At 38.6% G+C, this 22,859-nt stretch overlaps 2 protein-coding genes across 2 annotated transcripts; both read left to right on the top strand.

The window, feature by feature from the left end:
* LOC124285678 (mitochondrial import inner membrane translocase subunit Tim21-like) lies at positions 1-5,577 on the top strand. The gene is made up of 6 exons (XM_046721951.1): positions 1-393; positions 1,652-1,714; positions 2,241-2,338; positions 3,210-3,283; positions 4,426-4,525; positions 5,279-5,577. The coding sequence occupies exons 1-6, from the start codon at positions 102-104 to the stop codon at positions 5,366-5,368; spliced, it is 717 nt and encodes a 238-aa protein (XP_046577907.1). The 5' UTR covers positions 1-101; the 3' UTR covers positions 5,369-5,577.
* A 2,763-nt stretch (positions 5,578-8,340) lies between these two features.
* LOC124285683 (uncharacterized protein KIAA0895-like) lies at positions 8,341-15,987 on the top strand. The gene is given in 5 exon segments (XM_046721954.1): positions 8,341-9,417; positions 10,924-11,200; positions 12,004-12,156; positions 12,159-12,308; positions 14,453-15,987. Coding segments are annotated over 5 exon segments (1,362 nt in total). The 5' UTR covers positions 8,341-8,892; the 3' UTR covers positions 14,710-15,987.
* Positions 15,988-22,859: the final 6,872 nt, after the last annotated feature.

Here is a 22,859-nt window from a genome sequence, read left to right on the forward strand (position 1 = left end):
AATGTACCAAGGGTAGATAACTCTAACCTGAAGACGTTCCACAACACGCTTGGGAAAGTTTGAAGTCTATACAATTTGACATTATAGCATAGATCAAGAGAATGAATCAAACAATTACAAAATTATCACGGCTACTCAAACGTGTTCCCTCATGGAACAATGCCTTTCATTTTATACGTAGCGACAATTTTTATTCTAGGACATCGTACAGACGTTTGCTGTGCACATCGAATAGAAAACCTATAGCAATCGCATGTTTAAATGGAGACGCGCAGTTCACGAAAAGGCTACAAAGTCCAAGGTTCTATGCAACACAAAAACCGACAGAAAATAAGAAGGACCTTGTTGAAGCTAAAGAGGGTCCTTATTCTGGTCTGACACGTGGAGAAAAGGGTCAGTAACACAGAATCACTTGACCCGGCATGTCCTAAATTCACTGTTAGATCTCAGCAATGTACAACTCTGCGTTTACAAGCTTGCATTTACTAGTTACTATGGTTGCATACTGCTCAGCTACGAATGCCTAATGCAGTGACGTTGTTTTATATTTTAGAGCAGTGTCATTGCGTGCTGTGCCCTTGTGCCAGACTGTTCAATATGTTTAAGACACACTCACTCACAAGAGGCAAGATGTCATAGTGCTTCTTAAGCTTTCACAAGACTGCAGTGGGTCATCAATCTTTTACCTAAAATCTGAGATTTAGCTGCTATATTTTATGTGAAAATGTTATGTAAATCAACAACAAAGTTATCAGCTTGAGGAGGCGGTGGGGTAGTCCATCGTAAAGTTCAAAGGCTGTGTTGATTCCCCACATGGATACAATTTGTGGAGCCCATTTCTGGTCCTTTGATATTGCTGTGTTGATTCCCTACATGGATCACACACTCACTCACTATGTGGAAAGCACCATTTCTGGTGCTGTGATATTGCTGGAATATTGCTAAAAGCAGCGTAAAACTCAACTCACTTACTCACTCACTATTAACTTGAAGGTGCACTATTTCCTTGGCATTTTATGAATATTAAGTTTAATTATTAAAAATTCATAGAAATGTATTGCTTTAAAATTGTTGCAGTGTAATGTTCCACTTTAAGAGTCAAATATGCACCAAGCTCACTCACTCATGCCAGAAACAAAGCATGGTGATGTGTGATGATGCATGTTTGAATATGTACTGAACACTTTTATATATTGATGAGTATATTTGATGCAGTCATACTTACTTAATGTGAAGCAGAGCTCCAGATAAGATTAGCTCATGTGGGTACTGTACCCACTGTATGTTTTGGACGAGGGTATTATGAATGTTGAGTGGGTATTTCATTTTCTGTTACCCACTGCTTTCAAATATGTGCGTATTTCAGTCATTTTACTCACCAAAGTATTATGTCATTGAGTAAGTTTACTAAGCAGGTATGTTCTGCCTTATGTCATACCTAATCAAAACCAACTTAAATATATATGCAAGCAATTTTTATAAAACATTGAAGCATTTGGCATCTCATTTGAGTAAAGTCAATGCGTGGTGGAAATTTTTGTTATATAATCTTGGCCTCTTGAACATACAGCTTTGAATCACACTCAACCAAATAATGTAATGATTATGATATTAAATGACATGGTGATCACATTGTTCTATTTGTTTCCAGTAAAGGAAGCTGGCAAAGATATCTCTTATGGCTTGGTCATTCTAGTTGGTGTTGGTATAACAGGTACGTAGTCCAGTTTTGTTTAAACCAACAAAATATTATGTATTCTTTGGATTTCCAGCTCAACATACATGAAACCTGCAAAAATATAATATGAAAAAATTTAAAAATAATAAAATATTGAAGAAAGGTTAATACCTTAATATTATTCATCCTCAAAACAACTGGCATTCTGCTTCAGCTTTTTTCTGACAACTGTTGTTAAAAACGGGGTTCAGAGGTCACAGTGGCTCAGTTGTATGAACAGATGCAATTCATTGTGCAAAGTTGCTTCCCTTGGGTGATCACACTTCTGTATTGACAAAACATATGGACTCAAAATGTACAGATACATTGATAAGGCAGATTATCGAGATTGTTGTGATTTTGAAAAGACTATTTTCCTTGTGCTGTGAACATCAATGAGTTTCTTCCAATGGGACAAAAAGGCTTGTGGCCTGTTCATTTATCAATAGGTTTTGATGTAAATTATATCTTTTTGCTGCCTAAATTTTACATGTTATTTTATTGACATATTTGTGATTAACAGGGATCATATTCTATGTGGTTGGCCGAGAGCTGTTCTCATCCCAGAGTCCAAGTGGGATATACGGAGATGCTCTGAAGAAATGTATGGAGAATGATCAGGTAGGTGTTAAACACATCAACTTCATTCTACTGATGACCCGTGAAGATCCGGGTTAGAATTGATCTTCAGTAACCCATGCTTGTCGTAAGAGGAGACTAACAGGATCGGGTGGTCAGGCACAGACTTGGTTGACACATGTCATCGTATCCCAATTGCGTAGATTGACGCTCATGCTGTTGATCACTGGATTGTCTGGTCCAGACTTGAATATTTACAGACCGCCGCCATATAGCTGGAATATTGCTGAGTGCGGCGTTAAACAACAACCAAACCAAACCATTCTACTCACCAACGTGACAATGCCATAGAAATTTTATCCAGGCCACAACTTCTATGTATCTAATGGTGGAGTGCAATTAATATTGATGATGTACCACTACAATGCCTAGCAGAAACAAATTAGAACTGAAAAGAAAAATAATTTGTCAAGTGATGTTTAATTGCAAATTTAACGTCTTTACCGACAGTGGTAATTTTCTCTTGTTCTTTCACACAAAGAGATACAATGATGTTTTCTTACCACCACAAAAATGAGTAAAATATATATAGATAAGCCGACCCCTTTTTACAGAATGCTATTTTTTGGTCCTCAATATTCAGCTTATCTACGGTCATATACAGTTCTAACCTTACACCATGCATGTGTTGATTTGTGATGTATATTTTGAACTGAAAAGGGGCGGTGGGGTAGCCTAGTGGTTAAAGCATTAGTTCTTCATGCCGAAGACCCTGGTTTGATTCCCCACATGGGTACAAGTGTGAAGCCCATTTCTGGTGTCCCCTTGATATTGCTGGAATACTGATAAAAGTGGCATAAAACCATCCTCACTCACTCACTAATTTATTTTGATATTCATGATTCTGTTTCAGTTGATTAGTATGCTGGGAGAGCCACTGAAAGGCTACGGTGAGATGACACGACGTCGGCGTAGAAGACATGTCAGGTAATAGTAGAACAGAACCTACATTAATGTAACCACATTGTAAATATAATTACATTGAAGTCATAATTGTTCCCTTTAGTTTTAATTGGCAGTTGTAGCCACAAGTTGTACAGTGTTGCCAAGCCATCACAGTAGGTGACAAGGTGGTTACATTGTTGTAATCTGTTGTAGCCATCACAGTAGCTGACAAGGTGGTTACATTGTTGTAATCTGTTGTAGCCATCACAGTAGCTGACAAGGTGGTTACATTGTTGTAATCTGTTGTAGCCATCACAGTAGCTGACAAGGTGGTTACATTGTTGTAATCTGTTGTAGCCATCACAGTAGCTGACAAGGTGGTTACATTGTTGTAATCTGTTGTAGCCATCACAGTAGCTGACAAGGTGGTTACATTGTTGTAATCTGTTGTAGCCATCACAGTAGCTGACAAGGTGGTTACATTGGTAATCTGTTGTAGCCATCACAGTAGCTGACAAGGTGGTTACATTGTTGTAATCTGTTGTAGCCATCACAGTAGCTGACAAGGTGGTTACATTGTTGTAATCTGTTGTAGCCATCACAGTAGCTGACAAGGTGGTTACATTGTTGTAATCTGTTGTGTAGCTGACAAGGTGGTTACATTGTTGTAATCTGTTGTAGCCATCACAGTAGCTGACAAGGTGGTTACATTGTTGTAATCTGTTGTAGCCATCACAGTAGCTGACAAGGTGGTTACATTGTTGTAATCTGTTGTAGCCATCACAGTAGCTGACAAGGTGGTTACATTGTTGTAATCTGTTGTAGCCATCACAGTAGCTGACAAGGTGGTTACATTGTTGTAATCTGTTGCAACCACCTTAGCAGTTGACAAGGTAGTAACATTGTTGTATTATTGTTGTAACTATTTCAATAGTTGGCAAGGTGATTGCATTGCTGTATTCTGTTGTAACCATCTCAACAGTTGACAAGGTAGTTACAGTGTTGTATTCTGTTGTAGTTAGTGTTGTATTCAATGGTAACCATAACTGCAGTTGACGAGATAGTAACAGTGTTGTTTTCTGTTGTAACCAACACAGTAGTCGAGAAATAAGTTTCAGTGTTGTATTCTGTTGTAACCATAACAGTAGTTGGCAAGGAGGTTACAGTGTTCTATTCTGTTGCAGCCATCAAGAGTTTGAGAGCGGTGGCGTGAAATACATGAGGATGCGATTCTATGTTGAAGGCCCGCATGGAAAGGCTACGGTTACCGCTGAGATGAAGCAGGTAATCGTTACATTCCAAAAAAAGTGATCATACTTAATTCCCCACATGTCTCTATACTTTGGAGACCCGGGAAGATCCGGGTTAGAATTGGTCTTTAGTAACCCATGCTTGTCGTAGGAGGCAAGTAACGGGATCGGGTGGTCAGACTCGCTGACTTGGTTGACACAGGTCATCACATCCCACTTGTGTAGACTGATGCTCATATTGTTGATCATGGGAATCTTGCTGAATGCGGCGTTAAACAACAAACCAAGCAATGGAGTGCAGCATTAAACCACAAACAGAATAATAACAACAATAATCAATTGTCTTTAATGATTCAGTAACCATGGACATCTATTTGAGATTCTACCGCCTCCGTGGTGTAGCAGTTAGAGCGTCCGCCCAGAGAGCGGAAAGTCGCGGGTTCGATCCCGACCGCGTCATACCAAAAAGACGTTAAAATATGGTACTTGTTGGTCCCTGCCTGGCGCTCGGCATTAATGGGTATAACAAGGACTGGTTGGCTCGGAGTCAGTATAATATGTCTGAGTGGGGTATTCATGCTTCACTGCGGCAAGGTATCTCAGTGGGCTAGCACTATAAAACCAGCTTAAGTCTGGGCTAGTACAAGCAGCTGCACATACACATACACATGCATGCCCGTCGTCATATGAGCGAAATATTCTCAAGCACGATGTAAAACCCAATTTCACCTCACCTCACCTATTTGAGATTCATTGTACTAAATCGTTGACTTGCTGCTTGTTTCAGAATGATGCAGGGAAGTACGAGTACCGATACGTCGTGGCCGAGTTGCAGGGCTATCCGGCGCGATCTGTGTTAGTAGTGGACAACACGTGATACACGCCAAACCACATGCCTGCAGTGTGTGCTGACCAATCAGCAGTGTCTTGTATGACTGTTATCCTGTCTAGGGAAGAGTTTGTTGATACACTTTAAAATGTGTCATCACATTGTGTGTGTGCCAACACTTCATCTCAAATGTTGATGCAACTAACTTACATGATTATCCTTTTGTAATATACATCAATAAAAGAAGGTGATTTCTTTTTCAGAAAATTATGTCATAAATAATAACATTGCACATACTTCAATATCAACAGATCACTTTATCATGTAATGATGGAATTGTCCACATGTTAGTATCGGCTCTCTATTTCAAATTCCTCCGTATCAAGATCTGACAAATCAGTATGTGAATATTTTTCAAATCAACCAATTGCCATCAAGGCTTATACATTTGCAGTAAAGATTTGCAAGGTTTTCAAGGCAGCTTATCTGAATTTCTCGAACGTGTTTTGTTTATTTGCTTTGTAACAGCACACTCAGCATTATTCCAGCAACATGGCGGTGGTCTGTAAATAATCGACTTAACAATCCAGTGATTAAATCAATATCATGAGCATCGACCTATGCAATTAGGATACAATGACATGTGGCTAACATGTCAGCGAGCCTGACCACCCGATCCCTTTAGTTGCCTCTTACAACATTGCTGATGACTAGTTGTAACCCAAATCTTCACAGGTACCTTGAAAATGAACATAAACAGGCAGCTCCAAATGGAAAAATTAAAGGCTGCCTTATGTATTTTTGGTGAATATTTTATAGTTCTTTATTTCTGACTCCATAGGCCCATTTTGGTGTCGCCTGCCGTGATGTTGCTGGAATATTGCTAAAAGCAGCGTAAAACCATAATCACTCTCTCTGACTTCATAGCTTCTGCAACAAAACTGGAAGGAATAAATTTGTTCCTCATGTGACCTGAATTTTATAATGCCTGCAGTACTTGCTTACTTTGTGTGCTATACGGTAACACATGTTTGACGTTAGGCTGAATCTTATAACGTCTGCCACACTCACTTACTTTGTGTGCTATACGGTAACACATGTTTGACGTAAGGATGAATTTAATAACATCTGCCGCACTCGCTTACTTTGTGTGCTATACGGTAACACATGTTTGACATTAGGCTGAATTTTATAACGTCTGCAGCACTCACTTACTTTGTGTGCTATACGGTAACACATGTTTGACGATTTGCAACGTGAGTGAGGAGGTATGCTTTAAGCAATATTCCAGCAATATGACGGCGGGGGACACCCGAAATGGGCTTTATACATAGTACCCATATGGGGAATCAAACCCGGGTCTCCTGCGTGACGAGCGAACGCTTTAAACCACTAGGCTACATCCCTGCCCTTCGAAATTGGAGGGACCTGCATAAATACTTCGAGTTTTCTGAGGTTCAACTCAACCAGAAAATGGTGATGAGATAGAAAAAAACAAAAAACCTCCCACACAAGGATCAAACCGTGAGGTCGAGAAATCAAAGTTCGACAAAGTGGAGTAAGACTACTCATTACCTTTTATTCAGAGCTTTTTTTCAAATCATTAGAATTAAGAAGAGACTTTCTCAAGATGATAATCGACCTCATATATAGCGTAAAGCACGTTTGTGTATACATAAGCATGTATCTGTGCGCTCTTTATATACATATGCGATAACAAATGCGCCAACATTCTGCAGAAAATGCTTAAATGACTGCCTTCAATCATGTATATCGCTCATGTTTCAATGATCTAAATCATTATACGATATATGTGAATGCGTCTGTGTATTCTGCGGATAAACTGTGCACCAAATGTCAACATTCTATGTACAACTAATTTACTCCATTTAATTATAAGATAGATATGCTATCTTTATGTTATCATAGATTTAAATCACTTGCATTGGTAAGCACACGTATACGATACATATGCATACAGTAATGTGTCTACTCTACATTATCTACCAAATCTTTCCGTATACAGATAGCGAATACGTAAATGCAAACTGTGTTCTGGTGAAGTGTGAGCGTGAAGCCTTAATTAACCCCAGCAACACGTGCACACGCGTGCGCACACACGGACACACACACATATCCTCTTCCCCTATCTGAACGAATAATCTTAACACAATACTCAAATAGCACTTAAAACGTAAATACTGTAAGTAACCATTTCCTTTTAATATTACAATGTTAATTTATTTGTACCAATTCTATTTTATTGACATCCCAACAACATTGCTGTGTCCTGAATATCCTTTTACTACGTACAATTCCGAATCCCTTGGTAAAAATTGGGCAGGACAGTCTTTGATTCATGGTATTGAATTGAAAACGTATTGTTGTTCGTAAGACTTAATTTAGTTGGGTTTTTTAATAGAATTATCAACATTTGTTTATTGTGGGAGTTGTCAGGGGTTTTGAGAGGGAGGGTGGAAAATTTATTTATTTATTTTTTTAGCTATTAGTATTAATGTTTTGTTTTTATTTCATTAGTGTTGGTAGGTTGTTTGTCAGTTGGTGGTTGTTGGGTTTTTGTTGTTGTTTTATTATTATTTTGTCATCCCATAGATGATAAATATATTTCCTTCTTGATGTAACCGACATACTGATCATAACGTGTTTACCAACGCTTTAATTTCCATCGTAGACCGCCTCCGTGGTGTAGTGGTTAGAGCGTCCGCCCGAAGAGCGGAAGGTCGCGGGTTCGATCCCCGACCGCGTCATACCAAAAGACGTTAAAATTTGGTACTTGTTGGTCCCTGCCTGGCGCTCGGCATTAATGGGTACAACAAGGACTGGTCGGCTCGGAGTCAGTACAATGTGTCTGAGTGGGGTATTCATGCTTCACTGCGGCATGGTATCTCAGTGGGCTAGCACTATATAACCAGCTTAAGTCTGGGCTAGTACAAGCAGCCGCACATGCACATACACATACACACGCATGCACGTCGTCATATGAGCGAAATATTCTCAAGCACGACGTTAAATTCAATTTCACCTCACCTCACCGCCATCGCATGGTCCAAGGGCAATAACTCTTCAACGCGCACTGTTAACTTCCTGTGAGTTGCCAGGGCGATGACAAACAGGAAAATATGGCTGCCGAAAGCAATGTTTACGTTTGCCACTGAGTGACGTGTTTCATAAATGAACAAAATTAGGACATTATGTGAAATGACAGCAATAGATGTTTTTCTGGGTTAGTCAACGAAATGTGCTAGAGTAGTTAGTTTGTGTTATGCTTGAGGCACAATCTTGTCATAATCCCTTACCTATCGACAGCTAGGTCAGCTGGTCGATTGAGTCAATGACACAAAATCTTTCCGCGACGCTTCGTTTTTCCGTTCTTCAGAAATGACAATGACAACGTGTTTCAACAAAATGACTTGCTGCGTGGTTTTGCCAGCTGATGGACATATATGATTTGGTTCATTTAGTCCTCGCATTATCACCTGTGGTTATTTATCTAATTCGACAAAATTGCCATTAGGATATTGTAAATCCAGGACACTTTTTCATTCTGTTCAATGGCGAGCGACATCCACGGTCCATTGTTACCGATACAGTCAGCAAACTATCTCGATTTAGTGACTGTACCTGAACCTAGTTACAGCAAAGTGCCAACCGAAACTGGCAGCAGAAAGAAAAAGAGAAAAAAACTGTTGAGGAAAAGACAGTCACTAGTATCTGCAAGTTACACCGATGTTTCGCATGAAATGGCAAATTCATTTGAAAGTAGTGGAGAAAATGGAGACACTTATACCTCAAAAATGAGATTACCTGGAATCAACCGAGCATCCACGCCTAACAGAATCAATACATTGTCATCACCAAATCCTCGACAGCCAGGGCAAGTTGTTTCATCCCAAGCGCATGAACGTCGGAAAAAGGTGCCATTGTTAGCGGCAATCAAACCGGAAAATGAACGTGCAGAGAAAGATCGCTTCATGAGAGCCAACTTCAACTATAACCCACTGTTTATCTACCGAACCCCAGCTGAACCAGAAGTGCTCAGTAGATTCACTAATCCTTCAGACAAGTACTTGTCCCAGGTAAGAAATAGTTTGTTTGTAGTTTAATACCGCACTCAGCAATATTCAGTCTTCAAAATTAAGGCAGGTCTGGCAAGGCAAAACTAAAAAAATAAATCTTTCTTTTATTGGTCTTGTTATGAGAGAAAAATTAGTCAAAGCCTTATTGTTTGTTATATTGGATGAAAATGAACTGGTATATTTTCAATTCCAATTTGAGAATATTTGATGACATAATCTGCAGACTTGGGACAGAATATCAGCATTTTGGTAGGTCTAGATAAATCTCTGCTACTTGCCCAGATTCTCAATTGTATTGAAAAAGTTTATGAAACCATGCAGTCTTTATCATGTCTATGAATAAAGGATAGCATCATATATTTCAAATGTACACTTTCCCGTATATGGTAGAAATTGGACCCTTTGAGAATACTTTACTAACATAAGCATGACAAGAATCTACCTGAGAACTAAATATTCTTGTGAAATAATTGTATTGTGCTTTCATATAACAGTTAAACATTATAACAGTAATGTGGAACACAATACTTTGCACAAGTTGGGTTTTTCGCATTTATGGTCCAATAAGAGATCCTTCTAACTGGACAGATGTTATTGTTATGCACCGGTAATATTTGTAATATTATTTAAATGTGACATGGACAGCAGTATTATTTCAAATATTAAGACAGTTTGATTGACAACTGTGAAGTTGGTTTGAACTTGAAGTATAGATAATAGGTTGGACTATGTACATGTATTTGATGGGGCCTAGTGATCTTCATCAATAGGGACAATAATCTGACGGAAGGAAGGGTGTTTGCAGGGTTTTACATGACGTGTGATTCCTGCATATTTGATGCAATAATTGTGTAAAAGACTCTCAAAATATTATCATACGAGTCAAGCTAGACGCAAGTTTTATGAGTGACCCTTAGAGGTCAGTTCAATAAAATCAATTTGATAAGCAAACAATGATAGTTTTTGTGAGATCTTCATTGATTTAGATATTTCTTTCAATTCATGTTAATAACCGTATGTTACAGTGAATAAATTACAAGCCTGATTATTTGTTCAGTATACTGGAGTCTGTTATGACTGAACTGAACAGTGAAAAATATACTATTTATTAACTAACATATAAATGACAATACAACAGAAAACAATAAAATTTTGATATACACACATAAACAAATTTTCATGACTCCCAAATATTGAAAATGACTCCCAAAAATAAATACTGGGAGTCACCATGACTCTCTTTTCCAAAGTCTGTGTAAAACCCTGGTGTTTGGTTATTGGGTTAGCATGGATGAAAGTGTAACAATTTAGGTATTTATATAAATCATTTGATGGTATTTTTTGTATGTTTTCACCATTTACTAAGCTAATCATGAACAATGTTAAGTCAGTTATAAAATATTTGAGGAACAGAGAGGGTGTAGGGGAACCTTAGATGAAAGTATAACAATTAAGTTATTCTGCCTTTATATAAGTCATTTGATGGATATTTTGTGACAATTTCAGGCCAAGTTAATCATGGACATAGCCATACAGCGTTATGGCAGTTATGAAATATTTGAGGAACAGAGCGGAGGTCGCATTCTTACAAGGCCACAGATTTTGTGTCTTGTCAAGCGTTTCTTACGTAAGGAGGACCTTGAGTCTGAGATTTGTCTAAACCTCAGTGAGGATCTTATTTCCCGTGGGTCTATGACAAGGTCAAAGGGCAGACCAGTGCTGAATGTACGTGTAGTTAACCTACGAGAGCAGTGGGCGGAGGGATTGCTCCGACATGAAATCGGTAAGACATGCTTATAATTCATCATTCTAAACATGTTTGTTTGTTTGTTGTTTAATACTGCACTCAGCAATATTCCTGCTATATGGCGGCAGTCTGTAAATAATCAAGTCTGGACCAGACAATCCAATGATCAACTGCATGAGCATCAATCTTCACAATTGGAATACAGTGACATGTGTCAACCAAGTCAGCGAAGCCTGACCACCCGATTCAGTTAGTCGCCTCTAATACAACAATCATTGGTTGGTGAAGACCAATTCTAACCCAGATCTTTATGGGTCTTCTTAACATATATATGTGTTGATTTGAATAAAGAAAATATGAACATTACCATAATTTACCAAATATGAAAATATTTTCATTTGTTAATTCACATTTACTCAATTTATAGTATTTATTCAAAACCGTACAGTGTAAAACATACTATCACAAGCATAATGTTTGATTCACTGAATCATTCTATCTTTTATGACAGGGCTGGGATTCAAATGTGTATTACCCCATAGGCATATCCAGGAATTTTCAAAAAGGGAAGGGACATGACAAAGGTCCACATGAAGTTAATGTTTTCCATTGGGTGGGGGTGTCTGAACCACACCACCACCACACCACCCCTACCCACCCTTAAAGACCACCACCACCACCCCCACCCCTTGGATCTGGCCAATGTACCCTATTCACCTTCAATTGTCAACTGACGTAATTCATAAACAAACCTTTGCTTCTGAGTTGATCTAGTATATTTATCATACTAGTATGGAGATATTATACCCTGCATAACCAAGTATGTTCTCAATTTACAGGAACCCATTATCTGCGTAGTCTGAACAACCGCTACCAGCCCTGGAACAACTTCAAGACGAGACGGGAGCTGGGGCTAAAGCCTCTCAACCCCACAGAGGAGGGTCTGGCCTCCCTCCACAGCGTCCTGTTCCGGCCCGACCCTTGTCTGTGGCGGCTGCACTCCTTTACTACACTGCATTCAAGGCATCTGAAATGTCCTTCAAAGAACTGTTCCGTGACCTTGGTCAGTTTGTCCTTGACCCTGATGTCAGGTGGGACTACTGTATACGAGCAAAGCGGGGACAGGTGGACACATCGCTTCCAGGTAAGGATATTTTTTGAAGGTCTGAACATGATGATAATATGCATGTTATAATGCACTAAATCCACACCAGAAGGCTTTCTCAAAGCGCTACATTATTCTTTATCAAAAATAATTTATTCTCTGCTCCCTGAGAAGTATACTGGGATGTGGATCGTGAATAGCCTCATGAAAAGGTGGAGTTCAAAGGTTTAAATTTGCGATACATCATGAAATTTGGACAACCCTAATTTTTATCCTCTTGTCTGAAGTAAAATGCCAAAGGAAAAATTTGCACTAGTACACACAAATTGCACAGTTTACCTTACTCTGAAAGATCTCCAAAGGTAGAATCCTTGTAGAAGACAAGTTAACTTTTGTAATGTTTAAAAACTGAGTGGGTGAAATGGCTGACTTTTTATGCTGGCAATTAAGTGCCTGACTCTGAAAGTGTGGGTTCAAATCCCAAATCGGACTCAACCCAACAAAAACAAAATTACTAGAATCTGTACTTACCTGAGGAAGTTAACCCCTAAACTACGTATTCACTTATAATGTTTTTAATAGTACATTTTTCGCTATTTCTTATGAGGGGGACCACTTGCTTGTAGGACAGCCAGGTAATCAATAAGCATGTGTACCGGTATTGAAATTTCAATTTCACACGTGCCACTCTCACACCTGGCTGTTCTACCAGCAAGTGGTCCCCCCTCGTAAGAAATAGCGAAAAGTGACAACAAAATAATGATTGTTTGTGAAAAAACCTTTTTATTTGAGTGTCCAAAACTATGATCCAAAGCATCAGAGTTGGTCTGTCGTTTTCATGGGACTGTGCAAAGTTTGTTTGTGTTGCAATTATTAGATTTTGTGTGAGTGAGCAATTCATCGGTCTAAAATGAAATCAAACAGACTTTATACAGGCAGACCTCGTATATCCGAACTTCAGATATCCGAATACCTCGGTTTCCGAACATTCTTCACAAGGAAACGAAAAAAAATTCTAGTTTCGTATATCAGACCTCACAAACCTGGAGCTGTTGTTAAAAATCAAAGCAGCAAATAACAACTCTGTCCGTCAACAATCATCAATCAAACACTTTATCAAGCCGATGTAATTTATGTTATGCAAGATGTTATGTTAAATAATGATGTAGTTATGTTTCAATGTTATTTTTAGTTGTTTTGCTTTCACGTGTAGTCGACCGCCTAGGTCCTGATTCAGATATCCAAATGATTCGTTTGTCTGAACAATTCAATAAAAAACCGAAGTGTTAGGATAAATGAGGTCTGACTGTAGTGTGTATGAGGACTAGTGTCTATGAGTGAGTGAGTTTAGTTTTACACCGCTTTTTTTAGCAATATTCCAGCAATATCACGGCGGAGGACACCAGAAATGGGCTTCACACATTGTGCCCATGTGGGGAATCGAACCCGGGTCTTCGGCGTGACGAGCCTATGCTTTAACCACTAGGCTACCCCACCGCACCGTGTGTATGAGGGGCGATGGGGTAGCCTAATGGTTAAAGTATCTACTCATCACGCCAAAGGTCTGGGTTCGATTTCCCACATGAGTACAATGTGTGAAGCCAGTTTCTGGTGTCCCTGCCTTGGTATTGCTGGAATATTGTTAAAAGCGGCTTAAACCATACTGACTCACTCACTTGTGTGCATGCAAAGGGAAGTAACTGCATGATATATTGGATCTCTTTATTCCTGATATTGAAGCATTTCACTGCCAGGGTGAGTGAGTGAGTTTAGTTTTACGCCGCACTCAGCAATATTCCAGCTATATGGCAGCGGTCTGTAAATAATCAAGTCTGGACCAGACAATCCAGTGATCAACAGCATGAGAATCGATCTGCGGAATTGGGAACCAATGACGTGTCAACCAAGTCAGTGAGCCTGACCACCCGATCCTGTTAGTCGCCTTTTACGACAAGCATAGTCGCCTTTTGTAGCAAGCATGGGTTGCTGAAGACCTATTCTACCCCGGATCTTCACGGGTCCACTGCCAGGGTGATGTGTGTGAGTTCCAGTATATTTCTCAGTTAATTTTGATAAGTTGAAAATAAATATGAAAACATGCATCAGACTTTGATAATGTGAAGATGACCGAGAAGGTTTCCTTTATTAAGCTTAATTCTTGAAAATATATTGTTGTGTATCAGGTGGGTTTTGCAAGGACCAGGTGTACCTGGAAGGTGCTCTTCAGATCCTGAAGCGTAGACGCACAATCAACTTCAGCCTACTACTGAAGCTGGGGAAGATCGCCCATGAAGACATCCAAATGCTGGAGGAGTATGCTGACCTCGAGAACACCCGCGTCCCCAACTTCATGTACAACATGACCATCTACAGACAACATGTGGACCGCATCGCCCAGTGTAATGGACTGACAGACCAGGTGCTTGCTGATGTAGACTGACTGGCAACTGATATAAGAAAATATAAGATTTGATGAAAGCAATTAATTATTTAAATTGAAAAGGATCCCAAGTGAGCTGGGATATTCAGAACCTGAGTTCTTTGCTAAAAGGGATGGATGGATGAGGGAAAAAATTGTGGTTCGGGGACTTTGAGACAGACTACATAGATTATAAACAGCAAAACCCCCTATAAGGTTTGTCAAAATGAATTAGGTGCTTTTCATGATAAGGTGTAACCTATATACATTATTTTCAAACTCAAAGTTCATTTTTTCTCTACATTCCAACTTTTTGAAAGATGACATTCCTTACAAAGGATGTCACATTTGTAGGAACATGAATCAGTGGTTATTTTGGGTTCAGTGCCGTCCCTTCATTAACTCACCACTCTGATGTTTTGAGGGCATGGTCAAGGTCAGACACATGGCATAAAAAAACAACAACTGTACATTGATTCTAGCCTACTAAACAAATAAAATAAAGTCCTCCCTGCCTATTCATGCTCTGTCACTGTCTTGAAATCAGTCATAAGAAACAATCCTCGTGGTTAAAACGTTAAAACACATCACACCGCAGAGGCGAGTTCAATTCCCCACATGAGTACAATGTGCGAAGCCCATTTATTGCTGGAATATTGCTATAACGCAGCACCTAAACCCACTCACTCACTCACTTCAACGGTCCCAAGTTCTTTGAATTGATCTTTGTATACCTCTACTTTTTATGCATAGTTGTTCAGATTTGTTTTATTTATGGAATCGTGGTATATATACACAAGTTGCTCAGTGCAAACAGTGCCAGACAATCATTAAGTACATGATTAGTTTAACATGGGCTAGTTAGTTTGAAGCATCACTAACAGTGAGAGTAGACAGAAAGAGGGGAGTTTCAACATTCCTGTTGGTCACTACACATACACATATTTTGCTGAATATGATCCTCAGACCATAAACTGAATCTCATCATTGTCATTTTACAGATATCTTGGCCATTGTGCCCAGATGGGAATACTACAATATGTGTTGATAATCATGTCCATTAAAGTATGAAAAGTACATTTAAAATGTCTTAAATTAAAGTTAATTCAAAACATTGCCAAAATCATCTGAACTTTGACAAATAATTTCTTTATCAATTGATGATTATATGGATATATATAATTTTGACAGCCTTTACATGGAAACTGTCGGTTAGATTTTGTGTATCTTTCCTCTTAACACTGGATATTGAAAGGATTTCTTTCTTTCACAAAGCAGAAATGTTTCAAGGACCATTCATAATTTATGTCTCAATGGGTGTTCTAGGGAGGAAGGGGCAGTTCGGCAATTTTGTACACATGTACTGGGGTATCAGCAATTTTGTACATAAAAATATTAAAATATTAAAAAGAATTGGTGGGGGCATTGATTTTGTACATGACATGCAGGGGAGTCACATACTTTGTACATAAATGGGGGTCAGTCACATTGTACATGCTTCTCCTTAAAAATCATCATCACACCCCCAGCCATAAATTATGAACGGTCCCTAAAGTTGTTATAACATACATCCTCATGACTCGATTTATGCATTTAGAACTTGCCCTGCTTCAACCTGAAACTTCAGAATGCAACCCCGTTTTTATAACAACTTACACCCTATGCATATTCATATGTTGCTGTTCAGAGAACACAAACTTTAGCTGGAAAACAGGAAGATGAGGAACTGACTCAATGGAGCAGTGACTACATTGACAATGAGTGAATGACTTACTATTCATGTCACGGAATTTTATGAAGTAGGATAAAATGATCTTATCAGATCCAGAATACTCATTCTGGCGAGGAAACTTATGCAAATCATTATAGAGTAGCTTCTGGTGAATCTTGGCTGGGATGTGAGTCCAAATGTAATTCCAAGCTCATTAAAATCACGTTTGAGAAAAGGTTGTTATGATTTTAACTGAATTGGTATTTTCAATTTTCCATGATTTTGAACCCAAGTGTAGGGTGATTTGTCGCCCTGCAACCATGGGTGACACTGCATGAACTAATTTGGTTCAATATATGGTTCAAGCTGTTGAAGTATGTACTCCTGGCAAGGTGGAAAAGCAAGAATCCAAGTTGGTATTGTCTTTAAGTTACCATCTAAAGGTGCTTTGAACATGTTCTGTGAAAGGCATGAACATGTGAACTCAGTCTACCTCTGTTCAAATACGTCTCATTCAGTATGTGCACAGGTAACAGTATAACTTGCACCTATCTTCAGTCATTGTGCCTTTTTGTATTCACATCAATTATAACAAAGCTGTCAGAGTGTTACTTTATGTTTCATATGTAATTGTGCCGTGTCCAGTTACGATGACCACTTTGGAACCATTGTCATCATCTCTCGATGTCCCTTTCTACTATCAAGAAATAGCCTGGAAGACTTTATGTGTGATATAACATATTCAGCATATTAATTGCCCATTAAATGCTCCATGTGGCCATTTGTCTCGTCAAGTTGGTAAGTAATTTATACAACACTACCCCTGCGAAGAATAAACATTAGCATATGTTAACAGATATTTAAACTGCAGAAACAGGGCTGGTAATTGTTAACTACCAGTAAATAACGTTTTCACCAACGTTTGAACCAAGTTTGCTCACAACCACTCAATCAAAACGTTTATTTGTGTGATGTTTTTTCTTTTAAAGTGCCCACTTTGTCAGATCTCAATTTCCAGAGCATCACAGATGCCTATTACAGCGAATGCATTAAAAGTCACATTAGGGTCTAGCTGTAAAGCACTCAGTTTTCCTCATCCGATGCAAGCCATTTTCTAGCTTTAGTCTATTTTCTTGACAAGATTACACAGTCTATCTGTGCAGGTATTCAATACTCACACCACAACAAACTCCTCTGGTTTAATGACACTTTGAGATTATAAGCTAAAATGATCCCCCAAAGTGTTTGTTACACAAACTAAAACCATGTCTCATCTTATGAAATACACAAACAGAATTGTTTCCATGTGTAAACATAGTAGAGTATATTAATCTTTTAAATACAGATATTTTCCAGAGCCAGTGTTTGTTGTGTAAAAATGTGGATTTATAAGACAAAGTTTTGTTTCCCACATAAGTACGGGTCATTTATTTCAGGACGGTGTCATATTACTAAAAAAAAATCATTTTTTTAATAGTTTTTTATATATTCAAACATTATTTAGGGACTTGTAATTTATTAAAAGTGGGCAGGTAAAAAGAATGTCTTATGTAACAGTTGAATGAATGTTACACAATGGGAAGGTCATGAAAATGTTATTGTCACCAGTCTAAAGTCACTGTGCCCTAATGTCCTCCAATAAATCACCAGTCCCTTACCAAATAGGTGTAAAGGGAGGTGCTCAACAACAAATTATCATTATTTATCTTCTTGAAATATTTTACATAATCCATTTACGTGTTTATGTTGTTAATCAACACAGAATGGTTGTGTAACCTTTGTCCCACTGAACTAATATAATTGTGGAGTTTATTCAAATGTATACAAATTAATCCTGCCATCTTATCACTGACGATATTATTCAGTTTCATTCAGATGTTTTACTCCGATTGAATAAATTCTGATATGGAGATCTGACACACAACCATTGTCCAACCTCAGTGAGTCAAGTAAGGTGATCTTTCAAAAGTCTCTGTTCAAACAGATAAATTCAAAACTCAATATGTGATTTCTTTATCTAGAAAGAGTTGTAAACAGACAGTTCTGAATGTATAATAATAAAGGCTTCACATTTACACAGTTGTGCACATTAAACATACACTGTCATTCCTGAGTCTTCTGGCATGTAGATTTGACAATTTGTTAATTTGTTTGTGCTCTGGGTTATTTTCTTTTGTAGGGGTAATTTTTCTGAATTAAAGCCTTGTCTGTTGGCAGATACGTGTCTTCTCAAAATGCCATGCATCGTCTGCAGTCAAGTTCACTCATGGTTCGTTACAAAAATTTTGACAGAGAAGAAGGACATAAACCATCATATTTTGATGAGATTGCCGTAACATTTAAACATGTACGAGTGGTTTTGATAATGACATAAAATAATATTGACCTGAACATTAAAATTTTGGTTAGAACTACACTCTGCAGTGTCAGAAGCACAAGCTGGCTTCAGAGATGGGTATTCCACTGTTGACAATATGTTTATTTTAAATACATTAGCGTATAAGTATCTTAGAAAAAAACAAGGGAATTGTATTGTATTTTCATAGACATCAAAAAGGCTTTTGATTATGTCGATAGAAGCAAGCTTCTCTTTCAGTTACTTAGGAAAGGAATTCATGGTAAATTATATAAATTGTTAGAAAGTATTTATTGTAATGTGAAAGCATGTGTGAGATGTACACCATGCCAGTTTACAGAAATGTTTTCATCTTCTTGAGGTGTTAGTCAAGGGTGTATGTTGTCACCAGTTTTGTTTTAATGTATATTGAAGAGTTAGCTGCAACTATTGTCCAAGCGGACCCACGAGGTATTTTAGTAGATAGTGATATTGAAGAAATTGGTCTGCTTTTATTTGCTGATGATGCCATTATGTTTGGAGATACAGTAATCAACCTCCAGAGAAAAATAGATATTTTAGAAGAATATTGTGAAAAGTGTGGTTTAACAGTAAATTTAGACAAAACCAAAATAATGGTGTTTAAAAAAAGGAGGAAAATTATCAAAATTTGAAAAGTGGGTATATGCAGGTGAATCTATAGAGGTAAATCTCAGCTTAATACTGAAAGATATTAAACTTGATATTAACCCTGCTGATTTATTATGCCCGTACTGCGGAGAAGGTGAAGAAGATGAATATCATGTTCTGTATATGTGTCCAAATTACGCCCACATTCGGGATCATTTTCTACCAATGTATTATTGTAGTCATCCATGTACTGCACATTTTATTACCTTGTTATCAACAACAGATAGTAATCTATTGCTCTGCTTAGCCACCTACTCCGTATAAAGTATTCAAAGCAAGATTATTTAGTAACATATGTTGTGTTTGGGATTGCGCTTTCTTGGTGGGGTGCGGATTCTGGTGCTTATGTTGGGTCCCGCCTGGGATTCAGGCCCGCACCCCTAGAGTGTCGGGCGCCGGTGCACGGGGTCGGCCGCCTAGCTGTCCGCCCAGTGTGGGCGGCTGACTCTGTGTGCTGGCGAGTGGGTGCCAGGCTGTGGGTCCGGGTCCTAGATGGGACTCGGCCCGGCAGGGGTGCGGGAGTCTGTGCTTAACTGGGAGGGCGTGGTCCCAAACAGAACGCGTTGCATTTGACCAGATTCTCAATGGCATTGTGTATCATGTATTAAAGTTCTTTAAAAATTATTTATATCTTAAAATAAATCTTACTCTGTACTCTAGGCCTCCTGGCCCCGAAATACAATAAACTTCTGTATTCTGTAATAATATTGACCAGTACTAAATAGCTGTGTGTATCCCAAATGATGAAATGTTTTGTCAACTTGTCCATATAGTCTTTGTCCCTGTAGTAATTGTATCAATTTATCTTCCTGTTATGGATTTTCCGTTGCTTTGAAAACATTCATAGTTTTGTCAACTGTTAAACATCTCTTTGCCCTATAAAAGATGTTATGTCTGTATAACATCACACTCCTCCTTATAGCAGAGGAATCAGGGTGAATATGGCCGTTTACAAATATACATTTTGTGATAAATTGTAAAAAATTCTCATTGTTTCTTTGGAGCAAAAACAGGTATATGATGTAGAATGCATCTTGAAAAAAGCAGTTATTTGATTGACAAAAAAAAGGGTTTTAAAATGTCACCAAATTCAAGGTGGAAAGTTTAAAAGATGCATCTGACTTCATTATTTTAAATAGTACAATAGAACATGATTCTTCATTATAAATGCATTGATTGTGTCACCATTAACCTTCTTTCCTAGATGTTCACTTTTCTGAGAACTTATTCATACCTGTAGAATGTTTTGCTATTATTTCTTTATAATCTTCTTAATCACATCTTAGCTTGGTTAAATAGTGCTGACAATCAAATGTCTGGGATTTATAAAATGTCATTGTGTCATGCAGACCAATCTGAGCACAAAACGGTTTTGGAAAGTTTTCTATATCTTTACCACCATGCTCTAATATAATGTATATATTTACCATATTTTATGATATTTACAGAAGAGAAGTAGGAGTCAGTCATGCGAGAATGCTGTTTATATATGCCAAAAGATTTGGAGTATGTTTAGTAAAATACTACTTTGCTCACTATTAATATTTACATCTTGAAACATTGTCCATGCATCACTGTTCTAATATTATGTTGTGTTTACATTGTTTGTATTTATTGTTTTTATACATTTGTATATCATAAATTTGTTTTACCATATCTCGTCTGTGTCTGTGTCTAAAATGATGTGGGTTAGCAGATGGAGTGTTTGCTTTGGGAGCAGAAAGTTGGGTGTTTGATCCCAGGCTGTTTCATTTCGAAAAGAGGACAAAAGATTGCAGTTTTTATGACTGCCTAACACTTGGCATTAATAAGTGCATTTTTATAAGTGCATTTATAATGTGCCAGACTCCATTCACTATGTGAATGCTCATAGCGTTAACAATATAATCTGATTATCATTAACCCAAGCTGCCTGTAAGGCGCTAGAAGGTTAATAGTCAAATTACTTATCCCACCAGGTACCCATTTTCTGCTGAGTGAACAGAGGCAATTTTTTAACAAACCCACTTCAACTTTACTGCCTAAGGCGAGACCACATGTATCACATGTGCTTCATTCTAGAAACTTGTACACTTAGTCTAGTCTTAGAAACTCTCAGGAGTCCCCAACACGGTCACCCATCCAAGCACTCGCCATGCCCATCATTGCTTAACTTCATATGATTTGAGACCTGAGCTCTATGCACCGGACCACACACCACCACAAGGGGTAGCATTAAGGGATAAAACAGTGACTGGCTCGCTCTGGATCAGTATACTGTGTCTCAGTTGAGTTAGAATTGGTCTTCAGGAACCCATGCTTGTTGTAAGAGGCGACTAACGGGATGAGGTGGTCAGGCTCGCTGACTTGGTTGACACATGTCATCGTATCCCAATTGTGTAGATCTATGCTCATGCTGTTGATCACTGGACTGTCTGGTCCAGACTCAATTATTTACAGACCGCTGCCATATAGCTGGAATATTGCTGAGTTCGGCGTTAAACAACAAACCAACCAACCAACAGTAAGAGCTATAGCATTACGATAAGGGCTTGGAGGATGTGAAACGCAATACAGCCTGGCGCCAGCATTAATGAAGGACTGTAGATGTGTCTGAGTGCTTCACTTCGCGGAGGATATCTCTCTATAAAAACCCTACAAGCAAAATAACAATATGCAAATATTCTGTGCAATTCTGAAAGGGATAAGTAAGTTCAAATTTCTCAAGTGCCGTGAAGAAATCCAATTAATAGGAGGAAATGTACTTGCATGTCCCCGCCACTGCTGCCATATAATAGTTGGTATATTGCTGAGTGCGGCGTCTTTAAACATCCAACCAACCAACCTCAGTTGGGTATTCATGTTAAAACTGTGTTATTGTGTCTCAGGTTGGTGCACTGTAACATCAGGATTAGTCGAGACTTGTACAAGCAGTCACACACAACACCGTCATAAAGCTGCAATATTGCAAAGTGTCACGTTAAGCATATACATGTAAATATAGGTCTGAACAGTGGTGGTTAGAGCATCTGCCCGGAGAGTGGAAGGTCGAGGGTTCGATCCCCGACCGCGCCATACCAAAAGACGTTAAAATATGGTACTTGTTGGTCCCTGCCTTGCGCTCGGCATTAATGGGTACAACAAGGACTGGTCGGCTCGGAGTCAGTATAATGTGTCTGAGTGAGGTATTCATGCTTCACTGCGGCATGGTATCTCAGTGGGCTAGCACTATAAAACCAGCTTAAGTCTGGGCTAGTACAAGCAGCCGCACATACAAACATACACACGCATGCATGTCGTCATATGAGCGTAATATTCTTAAGCACGACGTTAAACCCAATTTCACCTCACCTCTGAACAGTGGATGGTGTCCATTATCTGAGTTTATGTGTCTTGTTGCTATGGGGCTCTTGCTATGACACCATAAGCACCAATCATTGATACTGGGGTTGCCAA

Source organism: Haliotis rubra, unplaced genomic scaffold (assembly GCF_003918875.1).
Source record: "Haliotis rubra isolate DU_JTF1 unplaced genomic scaffold, ASM391887v1 Scf366, whole genome shotgun sequence".
NCBI classification, from domain to species: Eukaryota; Metazoa; Mollusca; class Gastropoda; order Lepetellida; family Haliotidae; genus Haliotis; species Haliotis rubra.